General features: G+C 37.8%; 3 protein-coding genes across 3 annotated transcripts; all 3 read right to left on the bottom strand.

The window, feature by feature from the left end:
* Nucleotides 1-276: 276 nt before the first annotated feature.
* On the bottom strand, nucleotides 277-1227 carry LOC130880500 (olfactory receptor 52A5-like). Its single transcript, XM_057779563.1, has one exon. It carries the CDS (start codon nucleotides 1225-1227, stop codon nucleotides 277-279), a length of 951 nt encoding a protein of 316 aa, XP_057635546.1.
* A 15149-nt stretch (nucleotides 1228-16376) lies between these two features.
* LOC130880502 (olfactory receptor 52A5-like) lies at nucleotides 16377-17327 on the bottom strand. Its single transcript, XM_057779565.1, has one exon. The coding sequence runs from the start codon at nucleotides 17325-17327 to the stop codon at nucleotides 16377-16379; it is 951 nt and encodes a 316-aa protein (XP_057635548.1).
* Nucleotides 17328-21806: 4479 nt separating this feature from the next.
* Nucleotides 21807-22772, bottom strand: LOC130879774 (olfactory receptor 52Z1P-like). The gene has a single exon (XM_057778582.1). It carries the CDS (start codon nucleotides 22770-22772, stop codon nucleotides 21807-21809), a length of 966 nt encoding a protein of 321 aa, XP_057634565.1.
* Between the last annotated feature and the right edge of the window lie 501 nt (nucleotides 22773-23273).

Raw genomic sequence — 23273 nt, 5'->3', positions numbered from 1 at the left:
GAAAATGCTGATTCCAAAATTTGTTTTTAATATGGCTCCACGGTATCAGGAAGGAACAAATAAGAATATGTTTGTAGTTCCAATCCAAAAAAAATGCATTAAAAAATTTGAAATTTAAACATGGTTGTTTTTTATTTAACACATACATCTACAAATTATAAGTATCTGAAATTCACATGCTATCACAGTTTCCTGTTTAGAGAAAACATAGATTTAACTCATTCAAGTTGCTATTTAGAGACCACTCAGCATTTCAACAGAGGGAGTCCTTGATGTTTACAAGGGTTTATTGGAGAAAAGCATCTTCACAACTTTGTCACGGATTTGTTTAGTTTTAACACCATAGACAATGGGGTTGAGAAAAGGTGGGACTAACAGGTAAAGATCTGACAGGAGGATATGCACATAGGTGGGTATGTGAGTCCCAAACCTGTGTGTGAAGAAAGAGAAGAAGCCCAGGAGGTAGAACTGTAGGAAGACACAGATGTGGGCAATGCAGGTGTTGAAGGCTTTGAATCGAGCTTCCTTCTGAGGCAGCTGGAAGACAGTGATGAAGATTCGCACATAGGAGAAGGTAATGAAGACTATGTCAAACCCTAAGATGGCAAAGGCAACAAGGAGGCCACAGACCTTGTTGATTCTGATATCTTCAGCTGCCAATTTCACAATGGCCATGTGTTCACAGTAAGAGTGGGAAACAATGGTAGTTCGGTAGTACTTTAGGCGGCACTTGATGAGCAATATCATTGGGAATGTGAGAATGAAAGACCTGAGTAAGACAGCAGCTCCAAGGCAGATCATAAGTTGTGGAGAGAAGATGGTGGCATGTCGCAGGGGGTTGCAGATGGCCACATAGCGATCCAGAGCCATGGCCAGGAGGATGCCTGATTCTGTTGCCTGGAATGAGTGGATGAGTTCCATTTGCAGCAAGCATGCATCAAAGGAAATCTGTGGTATATGAAACCAGAAGATGCCCAACATTTTGGGGAGAATGCATGTGCTAAGTGCAATGTCTGTGACTGCCAAAATGGCCAGGAAAATGTACATGGGTATGTGGAGGCTCTTTTCACTTTTGATTATAACTAAAATTAGAGAGTTCCCAATCAAAGCGATGATGTACATGGCACAGAATGGAATTCCAATCCAGCACTGCACTGACTCCAGGCCAGGTATCCCTACTAGTGTTAATACAGAAGGCATGAAGACTGAGCCATTGAATGTCAGCATGGTGAATATGTCAGTAGAACAGTGTAGCCGTATAACGCTTCAACTTCTGCTTCATACTAGGACTAGGCATATTAAATATAAGAGAAAATAATCCATTAGCAAAATAAATACTATGTAGGCTAGAAATAAGATTTGAAGCATGACATCTTCTTTTTCTAACCCCAACCATTCCCCTGGCCAAAGGGATTTAAAAATTAGTTACAAGGTTTTGTCTTTCTCCTTACCTGAGTTATTTTCTGTGACAAAGTTAAATTCAATAATCGATTGTTTATTTCTGCTCCAAGACCAAAAATACCTGATCAGAAATACCTCGTGCTTGATACTTGTCCTCTATGAACTCTTGTCTCCTTGTGACTGGAATACAGAGAATGAAGATATCACAAGAACTTGATTTTTCTAGACATGAATAATCTAACAGAGTGGGATATTAGTCGGCTTTCTCAAGGTGAGTTTGTCAGGAAGGCCTTCCAGGTCTGTCTCTCTTTACCTGGTTCTGCAGGTCTTTGCATTGTCTGGTCTTTCTGTGAAAGGATCCGCTAGACCTTATGCAGATTAGTCTTCTGAACATCTGTTCCTTTCCCAAGCACAACTGTTTATTTTATATTTCTGCCATTCTCTGAGAACATATTCTTTTTTATTTAATTACTATCCATCTTTTCTGTTTTGGCCATAGAAGGCCCTCACCTTCCATTGTCTGCCCTTTGCACATTATTTGCATTCACCAAGTCCCCACTTGCAGCCTCTGCTGTTTGCTCTTTATCAGTAACTAAGTCACGTATCAAAAGTTACCATTCCTTTGTGACGAAGTGCTTGAATAATACTGAAAATAATATAGAAGACTTTCTAAAGTTTTAATATATCCTTTGTCTGCAGCAGGGAAAGACTTCTATAGACAAGACTTTTATGCCTTTACATATTTTCTGGGAGACTATTCCCACACTAGTTCTCTGTCCCTTATCCTCCTCCTTCAATCCTTTTCACCTAGGGCATTACAATAGGCTTAACAACGTGCCTCTGTGTAGAAGGCCTTTGCTTTTTCATGTATCCAAAATTGCATGGGTATGGGATGTCTTGCCTCATGCTTACTTGAAACCTATATTAATCTCTTTCAAGAAATATTTTCACTGCAGAGGATATAATGTAGTAAATTATTTAGAAAGTATTTATTTTCTTTCAGCAATCCACAAACCGGTTTCCTGAGATGATTTTAAGTATTAAATGCTGTGAAGATGACCTAAAATGTCAAATTTCTAAAAGACATGCCACATAAAGGTGTCTTCCTATCCACTCAGCAAATGCGTTAGTCGGTGCTCTTTTTACCCTAATAAACACAAACTGTCTCTGAGAAAGGGAAGGGTGCCCATCATCCAGCCTTCTCGGCTCACTTGGAGAAGTACAATGTGCATCTTTTTCTTTCATCTTCATCTAGCTCTTTTTATTAATTAATTTTTCCCTGTCCCATCACACTTTCCTCTTCCTCACTCCTCTTCTCTCAGCCCCTTCTCACAAGCTCCCCTCCCTCATCCAATCCTCCTTTCTCTTTAGAAAAGTATAGACAAATTCATCTAATTCTTATACAGACTCCTGCTTCTCAATTTTCTTACACAGGACTCTCTTCAAACTTCAATATGTTGAAGCCTTCCTTATTGTAGCAGGCAATGTTAATACTCACAAATTGGAAGCCTATATGCTACCAATTTTATTAAGAAATATTGCCCATACAATCCAAATGTTCTTTAAACCAGCTAAGGAAAAAATGAAGGTTCATTAATCCTATATTTATAAAGCTCAATGTTATGTTTATAATTTGAAGTTAAGATTGTAGTATTTATAATATATTATTAAATATATTTGAATATCTTTACTCTGTGTAGATAGTAAACATTTTAGATTGTTTTAGTTTATTTAGATTGTGCCATTAGCATCAATGTTCTGTGATATCTGAAGATGAGGGGAGAGAGAAACATGTCAGTGTCATGAACTGTAGCTGTGGTTGAGCTAGACCTTGCTATAAAAGCTAGACCGCCCAGGAACTGCATAAATGCTCCTGGTTCTGTCTGCTGAGCACTAGTCTACAGATTTGTGTCAGTATACATAGCCTCAAGGTGGTCTCAATGGAAAGGAAAGACCTTGACAGTTGTTTACTGCATGTAGGATGTTATGAAATAATGTAAAAGTAGTAGCTCGCAGACTGGGAAAGGAGTCAGTGAGCACTGATGACTGTTGCAGAAAAAAAACACATAAAAAATGAAGCTAGAAATGGCCTCAGGTTAGAGTCACTGAAAAAGATGAAAAAGAGCAATCTAGAGAAGTATGTGCATACAAATTATACACATTCAAAAGGAGAAGGAAAGTCTTATTTCATTGATGCATCTGAACCAGCCACACACTACAGCTGTCTGGCCCCACTCTGTAGGAATACACAAGAAAACAGTATTACCTAGAGCTCCTGTCCTGAGTATGCTTTCCAGTGTCCAAGGTTGCAAGAATTTAAAAATAAAAATTCAAACTCCTATGAGGCCTAATCTGAACTCCCTACTGTCTGGATGATCTCTAGGTCTTAGACTACCCCTCTGATGGTCACCAGGCTTTACCTGCCACTGTCAGTCAGCTTTCGCAATTTTCTGAGGTAGTAAACCACATTGCAGGGCAGGTCCAAAGTCAACCAGATACTTTTTATAATTTGCTCCAAATTACCTGCTCTTTGTTTTCCATAAATGTTTAGATCCACATCCCCACCACAGATGTTTCCCATAAGGCACAGAGTGAACTGTTTCAAATCTACAGTTGGACGAGACAACCAAACTCTGGATCTGTAGCTGGTTATCCTTCAGGCTCTGGAGATTATTCGTAAATTAAGTTGTTCAGTTTCAACATAGGTAAACTAGGAAAAATATCTAGAAACACATTGAACAAAGGTCATGAATTTGAACAGGACAGTACATTTTAAATACTTAGAAATTATTTTAAAACACAATTATGTCAGTAAATTGCTGATACTGAGTCACAGGACTAGTGCCCAACGACTCTGTCACCAATCTTAGCATGATATAGCTCTCTTAACCATGTAACTAGCTTGTTTTCCATAAATGTATTTTACTTCTGTTCATATTGCTCTCTTAAAGTCGTCTGGTTTTCCAAAATTCTGCTTTAATTTTGCTATATCATATTTTACTAACAATTTCTGAAAGAATCCAGAATACACAGATTTCTATCACTGAAAATATTTCTAAAGCTGAAACAAGCAGCTACGTTTTGTCCTCCTACTGTCAAAGGGATCACATGGACTGCATGCTTCCATGATCAGTTCTCTGCCTCCCACTCACAGGAGACTCACCCAGCACCATCTGATGAGATGAGCTTGTGGAGTAGGGTCTTCTTGATGGTTCGGTCAGTGAAGGACGGGAGTTTTATACCCTAATGTGTCTGTGTGGAAATGAGCCTCCTAGTCCCTGTGGACCTGAAGGGTGAAGAGAAAGAGTAACAGGGCTGGCAGGTGACTCAGGGGGTGGAGACCTGTGTACCATCTGGGAAGCTTTGCAAGTGAGAAAGAGAGAAAAGTGAGATGACTGTTGAGTACCAGGCAGGCAATTGCCTCAAAGAGGGCCCGCATCAATTATTCTCTTTATAACACTTTGCTATACTTTTGGTGTATAGAAACAAAAAACCTGGTTTTCAAGGTTAATGAGAAAACAGGGTCCCAAGATGACAAAATCAACTATAATCACTATTTTTCAATAATCACCTAGAAAAACAAGTAAAAACTTTTTGTTGGCTTTTTTTGTTTGTTTTTTGTTTTCTTTTTTTACTTTATTTATGTATTTATTAAAATTTTCTACCTCCTCCCATCCTCCCATTTTCTTCCCACTCCCCCCAGTCCTCTTCCCCCTCACTCTCCAGTCCTAAGAGAAGTCAGGGTGCCCTGCCCTGTGGGAAGTTCAGTGCCCCCCCCATCCAGGTCTAGGAAGGTGTGCATCCAAACAGACTAGGGTCCCAAAAAGCCAGTACATGCAGTAGAATCAAAATCCGGTGTAATTATCATTGGCTTCTCAGTCAGCCATCATTGTAAGTCACATTCAGAGAGTCCGGTTTGATCATAAGCTCCTTCAGTCCCAGTCCAGCTGGCCTTGGTGAGTGCCCATTTGATCAGTCCCACCGACTCCGTGGGTGGATGCACCCCTTGTGGTCCTGACTTCCTTGCTCATGTTCTCCCTCCTTTTGCTCTTCATCTGGGCCTTGGGAGTTCAGTCCAGTGCTCCAATGTGGGTCTCTGTCTCTATCTCCATCCAACGCCAGATGAAGGTTCTATGGTGATATGCATGATATTCATCAGTGTGGCTATGGGAGAAGGCCAGTTCAGGCACCCTCTCCTCTGCTGCCCACGGACCTAGCTGGGGAAATCCCCTTGGACACCTGGGAACCCCTCTAGAGCCAAGTCTCTTGCCAACCCTAAAATGGCTCCCTTAGTTAAGATATCTTCTTCCCTGCTCCCATATCCACCTTTCCTCCATTTCAACCATCCCATTCCCCGAAGCTCTCCCCAATCCTGCCCTTCTCCCTTCTCTCTCCCCATTTCCCCTTCCCCCCAACCGACCCCTACCCCCGCTGCTCCCAACTTTTCCCCGGCAATCTTGTCTACTTCCAATATCCAGGAGGATAAATACATGTTTTTCTTTGGGTTCACCATCTTATTTAGCTTCTCTAGGATCACGAACTATAGGCTCAATGTCCTTTGTTTATGGCTAGAATCCAATTTTGAGTGAGTACATACCATATTCCTCTTTTTGAGTCTGGGTTATCTCACTCAGTAAAGTGTTTTCTATTTCCATCCATTTGCATGCCAAATTCAAGATGTCATGTATTTTACCGCTGAGTAGAACTCTAAAGTGTATATGTGCCACACCTGCTTCATCCATTCTTCTATTGAGGGGCACCTAGGTTGTTTCCAGGTACTGGCTATTACAAATAGTGCTGCTATGAACATAGTTGAACAAACAATTTTTTAGTATGATAGGGCATCTCTTGGGTATATTCCCAAGAGTGGAATTGTGGGATCCTGAGGTAGGTTGACTCCCAGTTACCTGAGAAACCACCACACTGATTTCTAAAGTGGTTGCACAAGTTTGCATTCCTACCAACAATGGATGAGTGTTCCCCTTACTCCACAACCTCTCCAGCATAGGCTATCATTGGTGTTTTTGATTTTAACCATTCTGACAGGTGTAAGATGGTATCTCAAAGTTGTTTTGATTTGCATTTCACTGAGGTGGTTGAGCATGACCTTAAGTGTCTTTTGGCCATTTGAACTTCTGTTGAGAATTCTCTGTTCAGTTCAGTACCCCATTTTTTAATTTGGTTGATTAGAGTTTTAATGTCTAGTTTCTTGAGTTCTTTATATATTTTGGAGTTTAGGCCTTTGTCTGATGCGGGGTTGGTGAAGATCTTCTCCCATTCAGTAGGTTGCCTTTTTGTTTTAATGACAGTGTCCTTTGAATTACAGAAGCTTCTCAGTTTCAGGAGGTCCCATTTATTTATTGTTGCTCTTATTGTCTGTAAGTCACAAGGAATTAGAAGCTGTCATCAAAAACCTCCCTACCAAAAAAAGCCCAGGACCAGATGGTTTCAATGCAGAATTCTACCAGAACTTCCAAGAAGAGCTAATACTCCTTAATGTATTTCACAAAATAGAAATAGAAGAGTCATTGCCAAACTCCTTTTATGAAACTACAGTCACCCTGATACGAAAACCACCACAAGGACTCAACCAAGAAAGAGAATTACAGGTCAATCTCACTCATTAACATTGATGCAAAAATTCTCAATAAAATACTGGCAAGCCGAATCCAAGAACACATCCAAAAAATTATACATTATGATCAAGTAGGCTTCATTCCAGAGAGGCAGGGATGGTCCAACATACGAAAGTCTAACAATGTAATCCATCATATGAATAAACTGAAAGAAAAAACACCATATGATCATTTCATTAGATGCTGAAAAAGCATTTGAAAAAATTCAACACCCCTTTATAATAAAGGTCTTGGAGAGATTAGGGATACAAGGGTCATACCTAAATATAATAAAAACTATATACAACAAGCCGACAGCAACATCAAATTAAATGAAGAGAAACTCAAAGCCATTCCACTACAATCAGGAACAAGACAAGGCTGTCCACTTTCTCCATACCTCATCAATATAGTGGTTGAAGTTTTAGCAATAGCAATAAGACAGCATAAGGAGATCAAGGGGATTCGAATTGGAAAGGAAGAAGTCAAACTTTCATTATGTGCAGATGATATGATAGTGTACATAAGCAACTCCAAAAACTCCACCAAAGAACTCCTACAGCTGATAAACACCTTTAGAAATGTGGCAGAATACAAGATCAACTCCAAAAAATTAGTTGCCCTCCTATACACAAAGAAGCAGAGAGGGAAATCAGAGAAACATCACCTTTCACAATAGCCACAAATAACATAAAGTATCTTGGGATAACTTTTACCAAGAAAGTGAAAGATCTATTTGAAAAGAACTTTAAATCTTTGAAGAAAGAAATTGAAGAGGATACCAGAAAATGGAAGGATCTCACATGCTCCTGGATTGGGAGGACCAACATAGTAAAAATGGCAATTCTACCAAAAGCAATCTATAGATTCAATGCAATCCCCATCAAAATCCCGACAAAATTCTTCACAGACCTTGAGAGAACAATAATCAACTTTATATGGAAAAACAAAAAACCTAGGATAGCCAAAACAATCCTATACAATAAAAGTACTTCTGGAGGCATTACCATCCTTGACTTCAAACTGTATTACAAAGCTACAGTAATGAAAACAGCTTGGTATTAGCATAGAAACAGAGATGTTGACCAGTGGAATCAAATGGAGGACCCAGATATTAACCCACAAACCTATGAACACCTGATTTTCGATAAAGGAGCTAATATTACACAATGGAAGAAAGAGAGCATCTTTAACAAATGGTGCTGGCATAACTGGATGTCAACCTGTAGAGAAAGGAAAATAGATCCATATCTATCACCATGCACAAAACTCGAGTCCAAATGGATTAAAGACCTCAATATAAATCTGACCACACTGAACCTGATAGAAGAGAAAGTGGGAAGTAGTCTGCAACACATAGGCACAGGAGACCCCTTCCTACGTAGAACCCCAGTAGCACAGACAATAAGAGCAACAATGAATAAATGGGAGCTCCTGAAACTGAGAAGCTTCTGTAATGTAAAAACTCTTTAATAAATTCCTGCTAATTGGTGTCTACATTGACTGATAGAAAAGAAAAAGTTTTTTCCCACAAGAATTCTAGGTATTTAAACAGAGATTTCTCATCAGGTTCACGAATGAGGCCTCAAACGACTTCCAGTTCCCAAAACTAATCCATTTCTTCATTGGTGGCATGAAATGTTACTGTGTTTAAGTCAGTTCTCAACAAGATATTCTTATCAAAAGTTGAAGTGCCAGTATGTATTTTAATCGTTTTAATACCACTTTTAATATCTATTTCTCAGAACTAATATCACAGCTTCTGATTAATGAATATAAAGGAAATGTCTTCCAAAATTTATTTAGATATTGAACTCTCAGGAACAATGTGTAAAATATTGATATCAGAGGCTTATTGAATACAGAGTAATTGGGGAGATGCAAGTCAAGGTACAAAATATTTCATTTGAGCAGGTAAAATAAGTTGAAGCCGAGTAAAGTGAGAACAAGAGATTGTGCATATCACATTACTAATAAGCTAGATTTTAACATCATTCCCATAATTATAATAAAATACAAGTTAATGCATATGATAAATATTTGAACAGAATGCTTATGTTCTCTCTCATGTACTTGAATTTGTACATGAAGTACTACATTTATCTCTTGACTGTTTTATTTTTGTTTCTTAGTTATGTGTGAATTTGTGTGAATGGGATTGTGCAGGTAGGTGCAGTGGCCTCCAGAAGATGGAGTTGGATCACCTGGAATTAGAGATACAGGCAATTGTCAGCCACTCAACGCAAGTTCTAGAGACCAAATTTGGATCTTTGGCAAGAATGGTACCTAATGTTTAACTACTTTACAGCCCTATGTTGTAAATTTGACATTTTACATAAAAATAAATTTGTTTATTATATTTTCTGAAAACTTCTTATACAAGTACTGCATTCATATAATTTCTACCCTTCCTTTGGTTCCCTCCAAATTTTCCCAAATCTCCACCTCTACCTATCAAACTCATATTTTGTTTTCTTTAATTATGTGTATATATGTATGTATTTGATAAATGACTAAGATCCACAATATGTAAATAACTGAAAAAACAAAGAATCTAGAAAACAAACAAGTCAATTTAAAAACAGTTCATGTATTTGAACTGAGAATTCTTGAAAGAAGAAATAAAAATGACTAATTAACCACTTTAAAAGTGTTCAACATTCTTGGCAATTACGAAAATGCGAATTAAAACTACTTTGAGATACCATCTTACGTCAGTCAGGAAAGTTAGCTTCAAGAAAGCAAATAGCATCGAATTCTGGTGTCATTGCTATGAAAAGGAATCCTCATTTGTTGTTGGTGTGACTGCAAACTGGTGTGACTGCAAACTGGTGTGAGCATACAGAAACCCATGTGGAGAATCCCCAAAAATACTACAGGTATATCATCCGAGGGACCCAGCTATGCCACTCTTTGGCATAGGTTCAAAGGACTTGACTATCTCCTACTCCACACGTTCTTGCATAGTCCTCTTTTTTGCTACTCTATTGATGATAGCTATGAAATGGCAACAATTTATATGTCCTCCAACTGATGATTGGATAATGATATGATATGATATGATATGATATGATATGATATGATATGATATGATACTTGATCACAATGGTGTTCCTGTCATTTGTAAGGAAAAGTGAAATCGTGACATTGGCATGTAAATGAATGGAACCAGAAAATATTATAATGGATGAGGCAAATCAGACCCAGCAAAAAATGCTTCATGTGCTCTCCTGTTTGTAGATCCTCGCTCTTGGTGTGAGCCTATAACCTGTAGCAATTGGAAAACTAAAAAGGGTGTGGATGAGAAGGTGCTTTAGAGATGGGGACAATAGGATACACATGCCCTATTACATGCTGTAATAATACATTCTGTAAGGGGAAATAGTAAAATTGGGGGGCTTGAAGAAAAGTTGCAAGGGACCTTAATACAAAGAAAATAAATGCAGCAGGAATAAATAACATTAAGAGTGTATGAAAAGGCCATAGGGAATCATTATTTTACTTTTACTAAAACTATGCTATGCAGATGTGCATGTGGATATTGTTATACATATTTTTACTTAAATGAGGTTATTAATTTGATGCAATAATGCACGCCACTAGAAACATGGTCTTTTAACAAAAGCACAGGAGAGAATTGCATCAAATATCTCAGTGACACCATTGGAGAAAATGTGGCACCAATAAATTGACAATTGTGAGATCTGTGGGTAGTCAGTAATGAATCAGTTCTTCAGCTAGGGGTTGATGATTATTCCTTTTATAATAGCTGGTTTTGTGACCTCTCCTGTTTACCAGTTACATATCTGGGTTAAGCATAAGTATGCATATAACAGTGGTTGTATTATTTATATTTTTCTATTCACCTAAATCAAAGACTAAAAACTGTACATTTCTATACATAGGTAAAGTAAGAGGCCTTTCTCAGTGTGTTTTCCTCTGACTGCCTGCTCTATTTATTAGTGCACTTTTGTTCAACCTATCACATACAGAGAAAATTCTTGCTACATTGCAACTCCTTGAAATTGTCCTTAAATATACCAATAACTTTACTGCCAACAGACTCCCACTATCAAAATTCATCTAAAAAACATTGTTTTTATCTTATAATGTTCATTTTTAATGTTGTTATTTGAGAAACTTCATATTCAGTAGATAATGAATCCATGGCATCATAAAGACAAAGATACATGGGTGTACTTTTTACTGGTGCAGTAATATGGGAGTTTTGCCTTTCAGCTGATTGTATTTACTAACCAAACTTATTCTAAATTGATTCATGTATTTGGCCCATTATTTTCATTTTTTTAAATTGATTTTATGGAGCTATACATTTTTCTCTGCTCCCCTCCTTTCCTTCCCCGCTTCAACCCTCCCCCAAGGTCCCCATTTACTCAGGAGATCTTGTCTACTTCTACTTCTCATGTAGATTAGATCTATGTATGTCTCTCTTAGGGTCCCCATTGTTGCCTAGGTTCTTTGGGATTGTGATTTGTGGGCTGATTTTCTTTGCTTTATGTTTAAAAGCCACTTATAAGAGAGTACATGTGATAATTGTCTTTCTGCGTCTGGGTTACCTCACTCAATATGATGTTTTCTAGCTCCATCCATTTGCCTGCAAATCTCAAGATGTCATTATTTTTTCTGCTGTGTAGTACTCCATTGTGTAAATGTACCACATTTTCCTTATTCATTCTTCATCTGAGAACCATTTAGGTTGTTTCCGGGTTCTGGCTATGACAAATAATGCTGCTAACAATTGAGCATCCTTTGGATATATACCCAAAAGTGGTATCACTGGATCTTAAGGAAGGTTGTTTCCTAATTTTCTGAGAAATTGCCATACTGATATCCAAAGGGGCTGTACCAGTTTGCATTCCTACCAGCAATGCAGGTGTATTCTCTTTTCCCCACAACCTCTCCAGCATAAGTTGTCATCAGTGTTTCTGATCTTGGCCATTCTTACAGGTGTAAGATGGAATCCCAGAGTTGTTTTGATTTACATTTCTCTGACGGCAAAGGATGTTGAACTTTTCCTCTATTTGATACATTTTTATGCCTACTACTTTCAATTGAATTCACTTGTGATTATTGAGTGGTTCTCACCTCCTTTTAGTTTTGATGCCTTATTCAATAATATCATCTATAGCACTTATTAATTAACTTTCAGGTATTTCTGAAGGAATTTTAATATTGGTCCTTGCTATTTTCTAACAGCTAACCTGAGCTAGTAGGAACTCACTGACTCCAGACTGACAGTGGGGGAACCTGCATAGGACCAAACTAGGCTCTCTGAATGTGGGTGAGAGTTGTGTGGCTTGGGCAATCTATGGGTCTACTGGCAATGGGACCAGGATTTATCCCTAGTGCATGAACTGACTTTTTGGAGCCCATTCCCTGTGGAGGGATACCTTACTCAACGTAGATATAGTGGGGAGGTCCTGGTGCTTCCTCAAAGTGATATGCCAGTTATTGTTGATTCCCCATGGGAAGACTTACCCTCTCTGAGTAGTAGATGGGGGTGAGGCGGGAGGAAGGTGGAGGGATCAGGAGGAGGAGAGGGAGGGAGAACTAGGATTGGTATACAAAATGAGAAAAGATTGTTTTAAATAAATAAATAAATGATGTTGATTTTTCATTGAGTATTCACCTGCACTTTGTGTGTCAAATAGTGGCATGTCTGATTCTGCAATGCAGAATTAACCTAAGTTATTCAATCATTCATTTCTGTTAGAGCATCCAAGACACTTTTCACTTTGTCTGTCAACATATTACTTTTAGTCTTTTGTTACTGTATTACTGATTACATAATAAATTGTTATTTATTATAATACCTATAGTTCATAATTACTAATTTTTTTCTTATTTTCTATTATTAATGTATGTGGTTTGAGCATGTGTCTATGCATATTCTTTCTTGTGTGGAAAACCATGTGTGGATGTGCATACATGTGTGTACATTGCACATGGAGGCCTGAGATTGATTTTAGGGATCATCATCCTTTGCTCTTCCATTTTGTTTATATTAAAGTTTCTCGATCAAACCAAGAGCTAGACACCATGTCTAGTTTGCCAGTCAGTTTGCACTGGGGATTTCCCGTGTCTGCCTTTCAAGGCTAGAACTACAGACAGAACACCTCGCCAACCAAGCATGTAAATAGATGTCGGAGAATAATCCCCAATCCTCATATTTGTGCACCAAACTCTTAAATGTTGGTCTATTTCTTCATCTCCACTAAATTTTATTTTTTATATACTTTATAAAGTGTTTAGTTTTTTTCAGCTATCAAGACTTTTTAACTTAAAATTTACTCCTTCCAACATACGTGAATAATGTTGTCATGTATGTGTGTCTCTCTCTGTGTATGTATTTATAATAGAGAGACAGAGAGAGAGAAAGGTGAACTTTTCCATCCATTGTTTATTTATTTTCTTGAACATTTATTTATCCAAAATGAGGCATCCAGGTGACGTTCCCATCTACAATGCTTTCTTTGTGTTCTTAAATCATCTCACTATTTCTAACTTATTTTTTATTGATGGAAATTTAGACATGACATCAGGTTGAAAACGGTTGAAACTGTAGGCAAAGAGGAGAGGACACTACAAAGGCAGATTTAGATCCCCTGCTCATCATCAGTTGTGTTCGGCTCACATTGGACTTTAGGGACATAGAATCCTTTTGGTTTTAAATTTTCTTAATTTTTGAGAATTTCGGCCATATATAAAATGAATTACATCAAACTCACCTCCTCTAACTTCTCTTATTATCCATTTTCCAAGGCCCAACTCCCAGATTCGTGTCTTTTTTTTTTTTTTTTTGAATAACCCACTAAATCAGGTAGCGTTGTCCATAATGTACGGGTATGGGTGTTGGGCAACTCACTGGCTCACGGGAAACCGACCAGTGATCACATCCTCAAGAAGAATGCTTGCCCTCCAACCTCATCAACTTCAACTGCTGATAACTCACTCATATAGGACTGGGCTGGAGATCTTCTACCACATGTATGCAGGTATGTTGGCTGAACTGACCGTGAGCAGGCCTTTGTTGAGTGTAAAGATATAGCCATATCATGTCCAAATGGCAGCATTTCTTAATACACCTCTTCTCTAGATCTTGCATTCTTTCCTGTGTCTTGCCTTGTTCTACTCTGAGCCCTAGTGTGGGGGTGTGGTGGAAGTGACAGAGATGTCTGCTTTAGATTGAGCATTCAGTCTTTCATTCTGAGTACTTTGTTAAATATGCATCTCTCAGCCAATTGCTGCCCACTGCCTAAAGAAGCTTCTCTGAGAAAGACAGAAAACAGCCATGGTCTATTAATGGAAACAAGTAGTAAGAAAGCCCTTTGGTGCCATGACCAATTAGCATCATAATAGCAGGTACTGTGGGCTCATGTCCTTCCTAACCATGGGCTTTTGACCAAGATTAAAGGACCAGCGTGAAATGCTCTCTTGTGCAAGGCTTCAATCTTCTCAGAAAGTCATTATTTACACAGTTACAGTTACACAGCAACTGACCCAGTGGCTTATTTTGTCTGGCAAGTAGGTGCTAGAGCTTTCAGGGTTTGGTGCTGGGTAAAACCATTGTTTTGCTCTCCCCCAGTACCAGGAATTTCACAGGATGAAAGCTGAGGAGCAGAGAGGCAGTATCTTGGAAAGTTTAAAATAGATTTCCATATTTCTGTAGCCAGACCTAGTGCTGCCTTTAGCCCGAAAAGTCTAACCATGTAATAATGGATTATAACCCAGGACAATGACAATAATCTGAGTAAATTTGGAGGCATCTGATGCCTCCCTGACCAATAAGTCATAAAGAGGTACCCATGTCTTACACTATAATTTTCAATTAATAACCCATATAGTCTTGAAGTGGCATAGTTCATATATGCAGTAAGCATCAATTCAAAATCCTTTTATAGCCGTGTTAGGGCATTAGCTTAGTAATCAAGGCCTTTCTGTAAGTCATTTTCATCATTCTTAGTTTTCAATAGGCCACACAGTTTCTGTTCCTTCCACACTCATATCAGCTTATTCATTTGACCCCTAATATACTCCCACTACTTTTATTAAAAGCATATTCTATTACTAAAACCAGTTATTTTAATAACGTTTTTGTTAATTTTTTTGAGAATTCCACACAAGATATTTTGATTGTACATATTCCCAACCCAACTGTTCCTATTCCTCCAATTGTTTTATTTTGTTGGATTGTGAGAGAGCAGCCTTCCCTCTGGGCTTTTGTTCATACTCTCTCTATGTTGTCCTTTACTCCAACTTGGTTTCCAATTCTTCTTTCAAGTATTCATTTTTCCTCTTACCTTAAAAATAGTGGAGTAAACTCATCTTTTCTATATAAATGATTTCAAAGTTTAATTAGCTTTTGATTTGATACTTTTCAGTGAAATATTATTGACTAACACCAGTAAAAGTAATTCACATGTTCTAAACCGTGTTAGGTAATGTTCTACGCACCTCAGACAGAAGGGTAGCTTGCACACAGTTCTCAAATTCTGACATTAGGCGATTTTTAAATATGGCCAGCCTCTATATTCATTTGCCCTTTCTTTTGTAAGCATTAGTAAAACTAAAATTTCATTGAAATTCACTAATTTCTGTAGCTCCAAGGGCATATGCCTTACAATAGTTCGCCTCTTTGTTCCTGCTTTCCTGGATGTGTCTTTGGTGCTTTCCAATTCAATATATTCCATTGCATTACTCCTACACAAATACCACAGTATCTTTTATAATTTGGGGATATCGATGAATAAATCTATGTGTACCATTGATTATGTATTATCTTCACATTAATAAGCATTTAAATAAAATCCACAAAAGGATAAATAATTCTAAACCTATCATAGCATAGATGGGAACACCTAAAGAAATGGAACAAATTCCAAATCTCAAGTGCTTGTTGGATGGGAAGTTTATAGTACTGATGTACAAAATCATTGTCTGGTTTGCCAGAAATATGTGCTGCTGTCTGCAGTTTGTTGTCAGAGAGTCAACCTGCTCCAAGAACAAGTAAATTGAAATTGATAGACACAAATATGGCCTTGAATTTGAAAGTGAGTGAAAAAGATTATGGAGGAGGACTTGAAAAGGGGAAAATCGTGTAATTACATTGTTATCTCGAAATATAAAACAAATAATTACAGTTCAAAGTTGCAACATGAGTAAATTATGTCATTATATGTGAGTCAAAAGATTGTTTTTATTTAATGCCTTCATCTACAAATTATAAGTATCTGAAATTCACATGCTATCAGTTTCCTATTTGGAGAAAACATAGATTTAACTCATTCAAGTTGCTATTTAGAAACCACTCAGCATTTCAACAGAGGGAGTCCTTGATGTTCACAGGGGGTTATTGGAGAAAAGCATCTTCACGACTTTGTCACGGATTTGTTTAGTTTTAACACCATAGACAATGGGGTTGAGAAAAGGTGGGACTAACAGGTAAAGATCTGACAGGAGGATATGCACATAGGTGGGTATGTGAGTCCCAAACCTGTGTGTGAAGAAAGAGAAGAAGGCCAAGAGATAGAACTGTAGGAAGACACAGATGTGGGCAATGCAGGTGTTGAAAGCTTTGAATCGAGCTTCCTTCTGAGGCAGCTGGAAGACAGTGATGAAGATTCGCACATAGGAGAAGGTAATGAAGACTATGTCAAACCCTAAGATGGCAAAGGCAACAAGGAGGCCACAGACCTTGTTGATTCTGATATCTTCAGCTGCCAATTTCACAATGGCCATGTGTTCACAGTAAGAGTGGGAGACAATAGTAGTCCGGAAGTACTTAAGGCGACATTTGATGAGCAATATGGATGGGGATACAAGAATGAAAGCCCTGAGTAATGTACCAACTCCAAGGTAGGTCACGAGTTGTGGAGAAAAGATGGTGGCATGTCGCAGGGGGTTGCAGATGGCCACATAGCGATCCAGAGCCATGGCCAGGAGGATGCCTGATTCTGTTGCCTGGAATGAGTGGATGAGTTCCATTTGCAGCAAGCATGCATCAAAGGAAATCTGTGGTATATGAAACCAGAAGATGCCCAACATTTTAGGGAGAATGCATGTGCTAAGTGCAATGTCTGTGACTGCCAAAATGGCCAAGAAAATGTACATGGGTATGTGGAGGCTCTTTTCACTTTTGATTATAACTAAAATTAGAGAGTTCCCAATCAAAGCGATGATGTACATGGCACAGAATGGAATTCCAATCCAGCACTGCACTGACTCCAGGCCAGGTATCCCAACTAGTGTTAATACAGAAGGCATGAAGACTGAGCCATTGAATGTCAGCATGGTGAATCTGTCAGTAGAACAGTGTAGCCGTATAATGCTTCAACTTCTGCTCCATACTAGGACTGGATACATTGAATATAATAGAAATTAAGTCATTATCAAAATGTATTTTAAGTAAGTTAGGAGTATACTATCCTTTCTCATCTCAGCTAATCCTCTCCACTTTTGTCTCCCTTTTCATGGGAATTTAAACTGAAGCAGTAAGTTCTAAGTTGTCATTACAGTATTAGTAATGCCAAAATTGCTTTGTAACGTTTTTCTTTTTTCAAAACACTGGACTCAAAATCCCTTTTTGCTTATTATCTATTGTCTGTGTGTTGCTAAGGACTTCTAAGTGCAAGTTGTAAAATGATGATTTAGATGATCTCACATCAACCTATAGTAGACACAGATAATCCACCAGACTGTGAGATTTCCCAGTCTTCTCTAAAGAAGGCTAGTGTTTTTGGAACATCTTGCAGGCCTATCGCTTTACTGCTGGTTTCTTTAAGAAGTCTCTTCATAGAAGACTCTCTAGAGCTATATCCAAATTAACCTGTTAAAGGTTTAGTATTTCCTTAAATCCAATTATTTATTTTACACATCCTACCAATTCTGTGAGAATTTTTAATGTGAATAGTTGATCAATATCAACACATTTATGTGACTATTAAAATATTATTATTTGCAGAATTTTCTAAATTCTCTAAATGCAAAACAGAAAGGCTGTGGTAAAGTTTATGATTTTAAACTGAAGGGTAGTGGGTATTTTTGTTAAAATAGACCACTATTTACCAATGAATAGACATGAAGTTCCATCTAATCTAACACCAAGTTATAAATGAAGACAGAGACATCTGTGGGCTATATGCTCGCTTTTTTCTTCTACTTTGACATTCATGGTACGGAACCTCAAGCCCCCCAAACTTACCTGATAAGACTCACACCACTCATGCTGTGGGAATTTTGTGATAGTTTAGTCAGTGAAGGCTGAGGGGTTTATACTACAGTATGTCTCTAGGGACCTGAGATTTTCTATTCCATTCCCTGGTGCCTCTGAAGGTCGTCCTGCAGCAAAGGTGAAAAACGATGCAGACTGTGGCTGCAGCCAGCTCAGGGATGGAGAGAAGCATAATGTGTGAAACCTTGTGTTTATTTCTGGCACTGAAAACGGAAAACAGAAAGTGTTTGAGAAATGAGAAAATTAATTAACAGATGTTGTTTACCAGAATTTTTTTCTTTCTCCAACTTCTCTATCCCTTTGGATCATAGAACTAAAATTACCCTCCTTTTGGAAACCAATGAGGTCCTTAGATGACATGAGGTCTTTAGATGACAAAATCATATGTGAGCACTTATTTCAAAATAACGACTTAAAGGTGAAAATAAAAGCACCTTGAATATATTATTCTTATTTGAATCTTCAAATCACTAAGTCATCTTCAAAAAATATTGAAGTCCTTAGAGAGATGGAGCTCTTACGTCCCTTATGGAAGTCTCTCAACTGCCTGGATCACACAGAACACTTACGTGTTCACCTTTGCCAAAGCCAGTAGACTTTTTGTCAGTTCCTCATTGAATGTGCCATGCACGAAGGTTTTTAAGTAGTTTGTCCATGCTCTAAGGGAAAATACAGGAGCTTGAGGACAGATGAGTCAGTATCAACTGCACTGGGAAAGAAACAAAACATCTTTAGATGTGGTCCTTGTGCATCAGTAGTGATTTTTTTTTCAGACCCATCAATGAGGATGACTTTGGAAAGTAAGCATACCTGAGAACTTCAATCAACTTTTAGCACCTCTAAGTCTTCCTCTTGAACCTGGGTGACCTAAAGTCCTTCTGCATTTAAGCCAGCTCTCACTATACTATTCTCATAAAATTTTTGAATTGGTGATAGGCAATTTTGTTAAAATTTTGTAGCATTTGTAATATCAATATGCTCAGAACTAATGTCATGACCAGTATTTTCCTAACAGAAAGAAGGGTGTAAGCTTTCAAAAAAGACTTTAAAAACTAAGAGTAAAATGTGATTACTAGGGACTGTGTGCACAGAGAAATTGGGAAGATATATCTTATTAAAAAAATGTTATTTAACATGTTCAGTAAGTTCATGGTGACTAAAGCTAAGAATAACATGTTCCACATTTTAAATTGCTGAAAACTCAATTTTTGATTTATTATCATGAATAACATAGTAGGTGATATACATGTTCAATATGTGGGCATCTCCAATCTATACCATATGCATAGATTGAAATTTATTGTATTCTTTAAATGTTCATTTTAATATCCTTCATGATAGGGAGGGGTCTTGACGTTTGCATTCAAGAACTGAAAGGAATAAGATTCCTATTTTCTGCTCATGTAGGAAATTCATTCTGCTTTAGAGATGATCCATAGTATGTTTCTGGGCTACCTTACACACGAAGCTTTTTAAAAGGTGACACTGTGAGTGACACCACCAAACACAGAAGACAACAACAAGAACAACAACAATAAAATTATAAACAATTATACATCAATATGAATTAATTTAATAGACTATTAACAAAATCAGAAGTACACTTGTACACTTCCCTTAATGTATGTGAAAGCTTATTTTATTGAGGTTTCCACACTTTATTGATGATATCTCTTAAAATATTGGAGAAATATGGAAAATATCCCACCAAAATAAAAGCTATATGAGGCAAGTCTTTAAACAATATTATTTTCAATGATGGCATGTTAAAAATTTAACTTTGGGCAAGGTGTGGATGCACACCCATTTAATCCCAGCGCAGAGGAGGCAGAGGCAAGTAGATCTTTGTGAGTTTGAGACAAGCATGATCTGCATAGAGAGTTTCAGGCAGACCAGGATTATATAGTAAGACTTACTTGTCCAAAATAGAAAACTCTCTCCTTTAATTCCTGGAAGAAGAGAAGGAAGAAAAGGAAGACTTTGAAAGCCAGAGTTGGATAGAAATTCTGGGAAATAGTATCTCCTGGACATGACTAGGACCTTGCACTTGTGAGCACATAGCAGCTGTGGCTGTCCGTACAAGTCCCACACGGGATCAATCAACACTTCAACAAGGATAGGAGAGGGACTCCTGCGACCCCACCCTACCCAAGGAACTTTGGGCAGGATATGGCCATTGAGGAAGGAGAGGCCGGTTTCTTCAGTAGTGTGGCCCATAGGACTTTGCTTCACGGTTAGAGCTGTTTGTTCTATATTTCTCACAAGGAAAAGAATACATAGAAGTTCATTCGCAGCTCGTTAGAGAACTTGGTACATGTGAGTCTAATGTAAATATATGAATATGTCTGTGCATATATATGGATAAGTATTTATATACACATGTAAACAGGATAGTAACAAACTCTTAACAGTTACAAAAATGTTAAAAATTCAAGTTGAATTTCTAAATGTCGCTGCTTTGTCTTTTTGTATAATTGAGATCTTTTTGACAGTTTCATAGCTTTTAATAGATTTTAACAGAAAAATGAGGAGATTTTTTAGCAAAGTGAATTACTGTATAACACATACACATACGTCATCTGAGCAGAGCCCTTTTCAGTGTGAGTTTCCATGTGGACATTCCAATAACACTTCTGTTGAGATCTCTTTTTAACTCAGGCACAGGATTTCCCAGTCATTTATTCTTGCAAAGCCTCCATTTCCAGAAGGATGCTTCCTTAATGTCTTAGAACAGAAAACCCCCACACATATGTAGAAAATTAGTTTTTATAAAACTCAGGTGATATTGAGAGTTAACTTTATCTTGGTAAGTGTATTTAACTCATTATTGACAACTTATTTAATGTATATATTGTGTAAGTTTATGCTTTAAAATCAGCTTTGTGATCATCTATAAGCATAACTAAATATATATACATATATTTATATATACATATATATACTCTCAAGGTAGAGGTAGGTAAATCTCTGTGAGGTAAATGTCAGCCAGGGCTGCACAGTGACTCAAAAAAGAAAAAGAATAAAACATTAGGGAGTCTAAAAATATGTGGGTTTTGTTATAGTAATTTATAATAGAAAATAGATGCTGACAAAAATAACCGTAATACAGAGCTTTGTGCTATTGATCCACGCATCTGCCAGTGGGCATAGAAATGCTTTACCTTTCAGAAGAAAATAAGACTCACTTTAAAATATGATCAAAATACAATGTACATAATTCTCAGAGAATTAATAAAAATAATTTTAAGATATTCAATGGCTTTCTGTTCTCATGTCTTTCCTCTACATAAAAAAAAATTGTATTTTTCACAGTTACTTATATACAGCTATAAAATAATTGAAAATACACACTGAAAAGTCACTAAAAGTCCCACAATCTCTGGATATATTAATTAATGTATTGAAAACCCCTGTGGATATCATCATTTTGAACACTAAGGGCTTCTAGATAAATTTCATTACTCCTATTTTTCACAGGGCAGACATTTAAAAAGAGAGTTTTATTCTGGAATATGCACTCTTTAGCATCGTTCATCATTTTAACAACATTTAGTCACTGAGGAGAAAAGCAAAACCACTCGATCTTGGATTTGCTTGGTCTTCACCCCATAAATGATGGGGTTGAGCATCGGGGGTACCACCACATAGAGGTTAGCCACTAGGATGTGGATGTGGCGAGGGATGGTTTTGCCTCCAAAGCGATGGGCAAAAAATGAAAAGAATGCAGGTGTGTAGAACATAAGAATGACACAGATGTGGGAGCCACATGTGTTAAGGGCCTTATATCTGGCAGCCCAAGAAGGGATATGAAAAACAGTGCAAAGGATCATAGTATAGGAAATAATGATGAGTATTATATCCAGCCCTGTAGACAGGAGGGCCATAGTCAGGCCATATATGATGTTGATAGTGATATTGTCACATGCCAATCTGGCAATGCCCATATGCTCACAGTATGAATGTGGAATTACATTTCTCCCACAATAAAGAAGTCGATATACCAGGAAGATGAATGGACAACAGATGAAAAGGCTCCTGACCACAGCTGCTGTACCAATCTTGCCAATGACCGAAGAGGTGAGGATGGTGGTGTATCTCAGTGGGTAACAGATGGCCATATAGCGGTCAAAGGCCATGGCCAGAAGAACAGCAGACTCTGCCACAAAGATAAAATGTATGAAGAACATTTGGGACACACAGCTACCAAACGATATACCCCTGGAATGGAACCAGAAGATCGCCAACATCTTGGGGGCTGTAGCCGTGGAGAGTAGGACATCTGCCAAGGCCAGCATGGAAAGGAAGAAATACATGGGCTCATGGAGGCTGCGTTCAGTCGCTATCAAGAAGATCAAGAGGACATTGCCTATGACAGCCACAATGTACATAGAACAGATGGGGATGGCTATCCAGGTATGTAGATCTTCCAGTCCTGGGATTCCAATCAGAACATACCACACATCCTGTGGACTGGTGTGATTGTGAGGGGAAGAGGCCACCTTCATTGTCTATCCAGGCCCTGGTACTTTAACAATCACAAGATTGAAGATTGAAGAATACCACCAAGACTGAGTGAGGTCTGATCATATGCTTCGCCAATATTCACATCTACATGAAAAACATCAAGGAGGATGAACTAGAATAAGCATGCACTCCTTTGATTAAGGAATTAATTATTGCATATTGAAAGAAATGGTTATCATTTAATATGTATTTTACCATCTTACATATGTAAGCTTATTAAATTCTTATGAAAACCTACTAGAATGATCTCTATAATAACTTATAATATCCACATTATTATTTACAGGGACAGAAAAAAAGGCCCCATAAACTTTGAGTCCTTTTTCCTAGAGCCCACTGAATCCAAAACTCAGAGAGAGAAACTCGGAGAGCTAATTGCAGTCATCATCTATTACTGTATACCAAGATCAAACTAGATACAGAGCATGCACATCATCAAGTCTCTCACTCCTCATATCCCTGAAGAAAATAGACACAAAGCT

Source organism: Chionomys nivalis, chromosome 8, assembly GCF_950005125.1.
Source record: "Chionomys nivalis chromosome 8, mChiNiv1.1, whole genome shotgun sequence".
Lineage (NCBI taxonomy): Eukaryota > Metazoa > Chordata > Mammalia > Rodentia > Cricetidae > Chionomys > Chionomys nivalis.
This window is presented reverse-complemented; position numbering and strand designations above follow the sequence as displayed.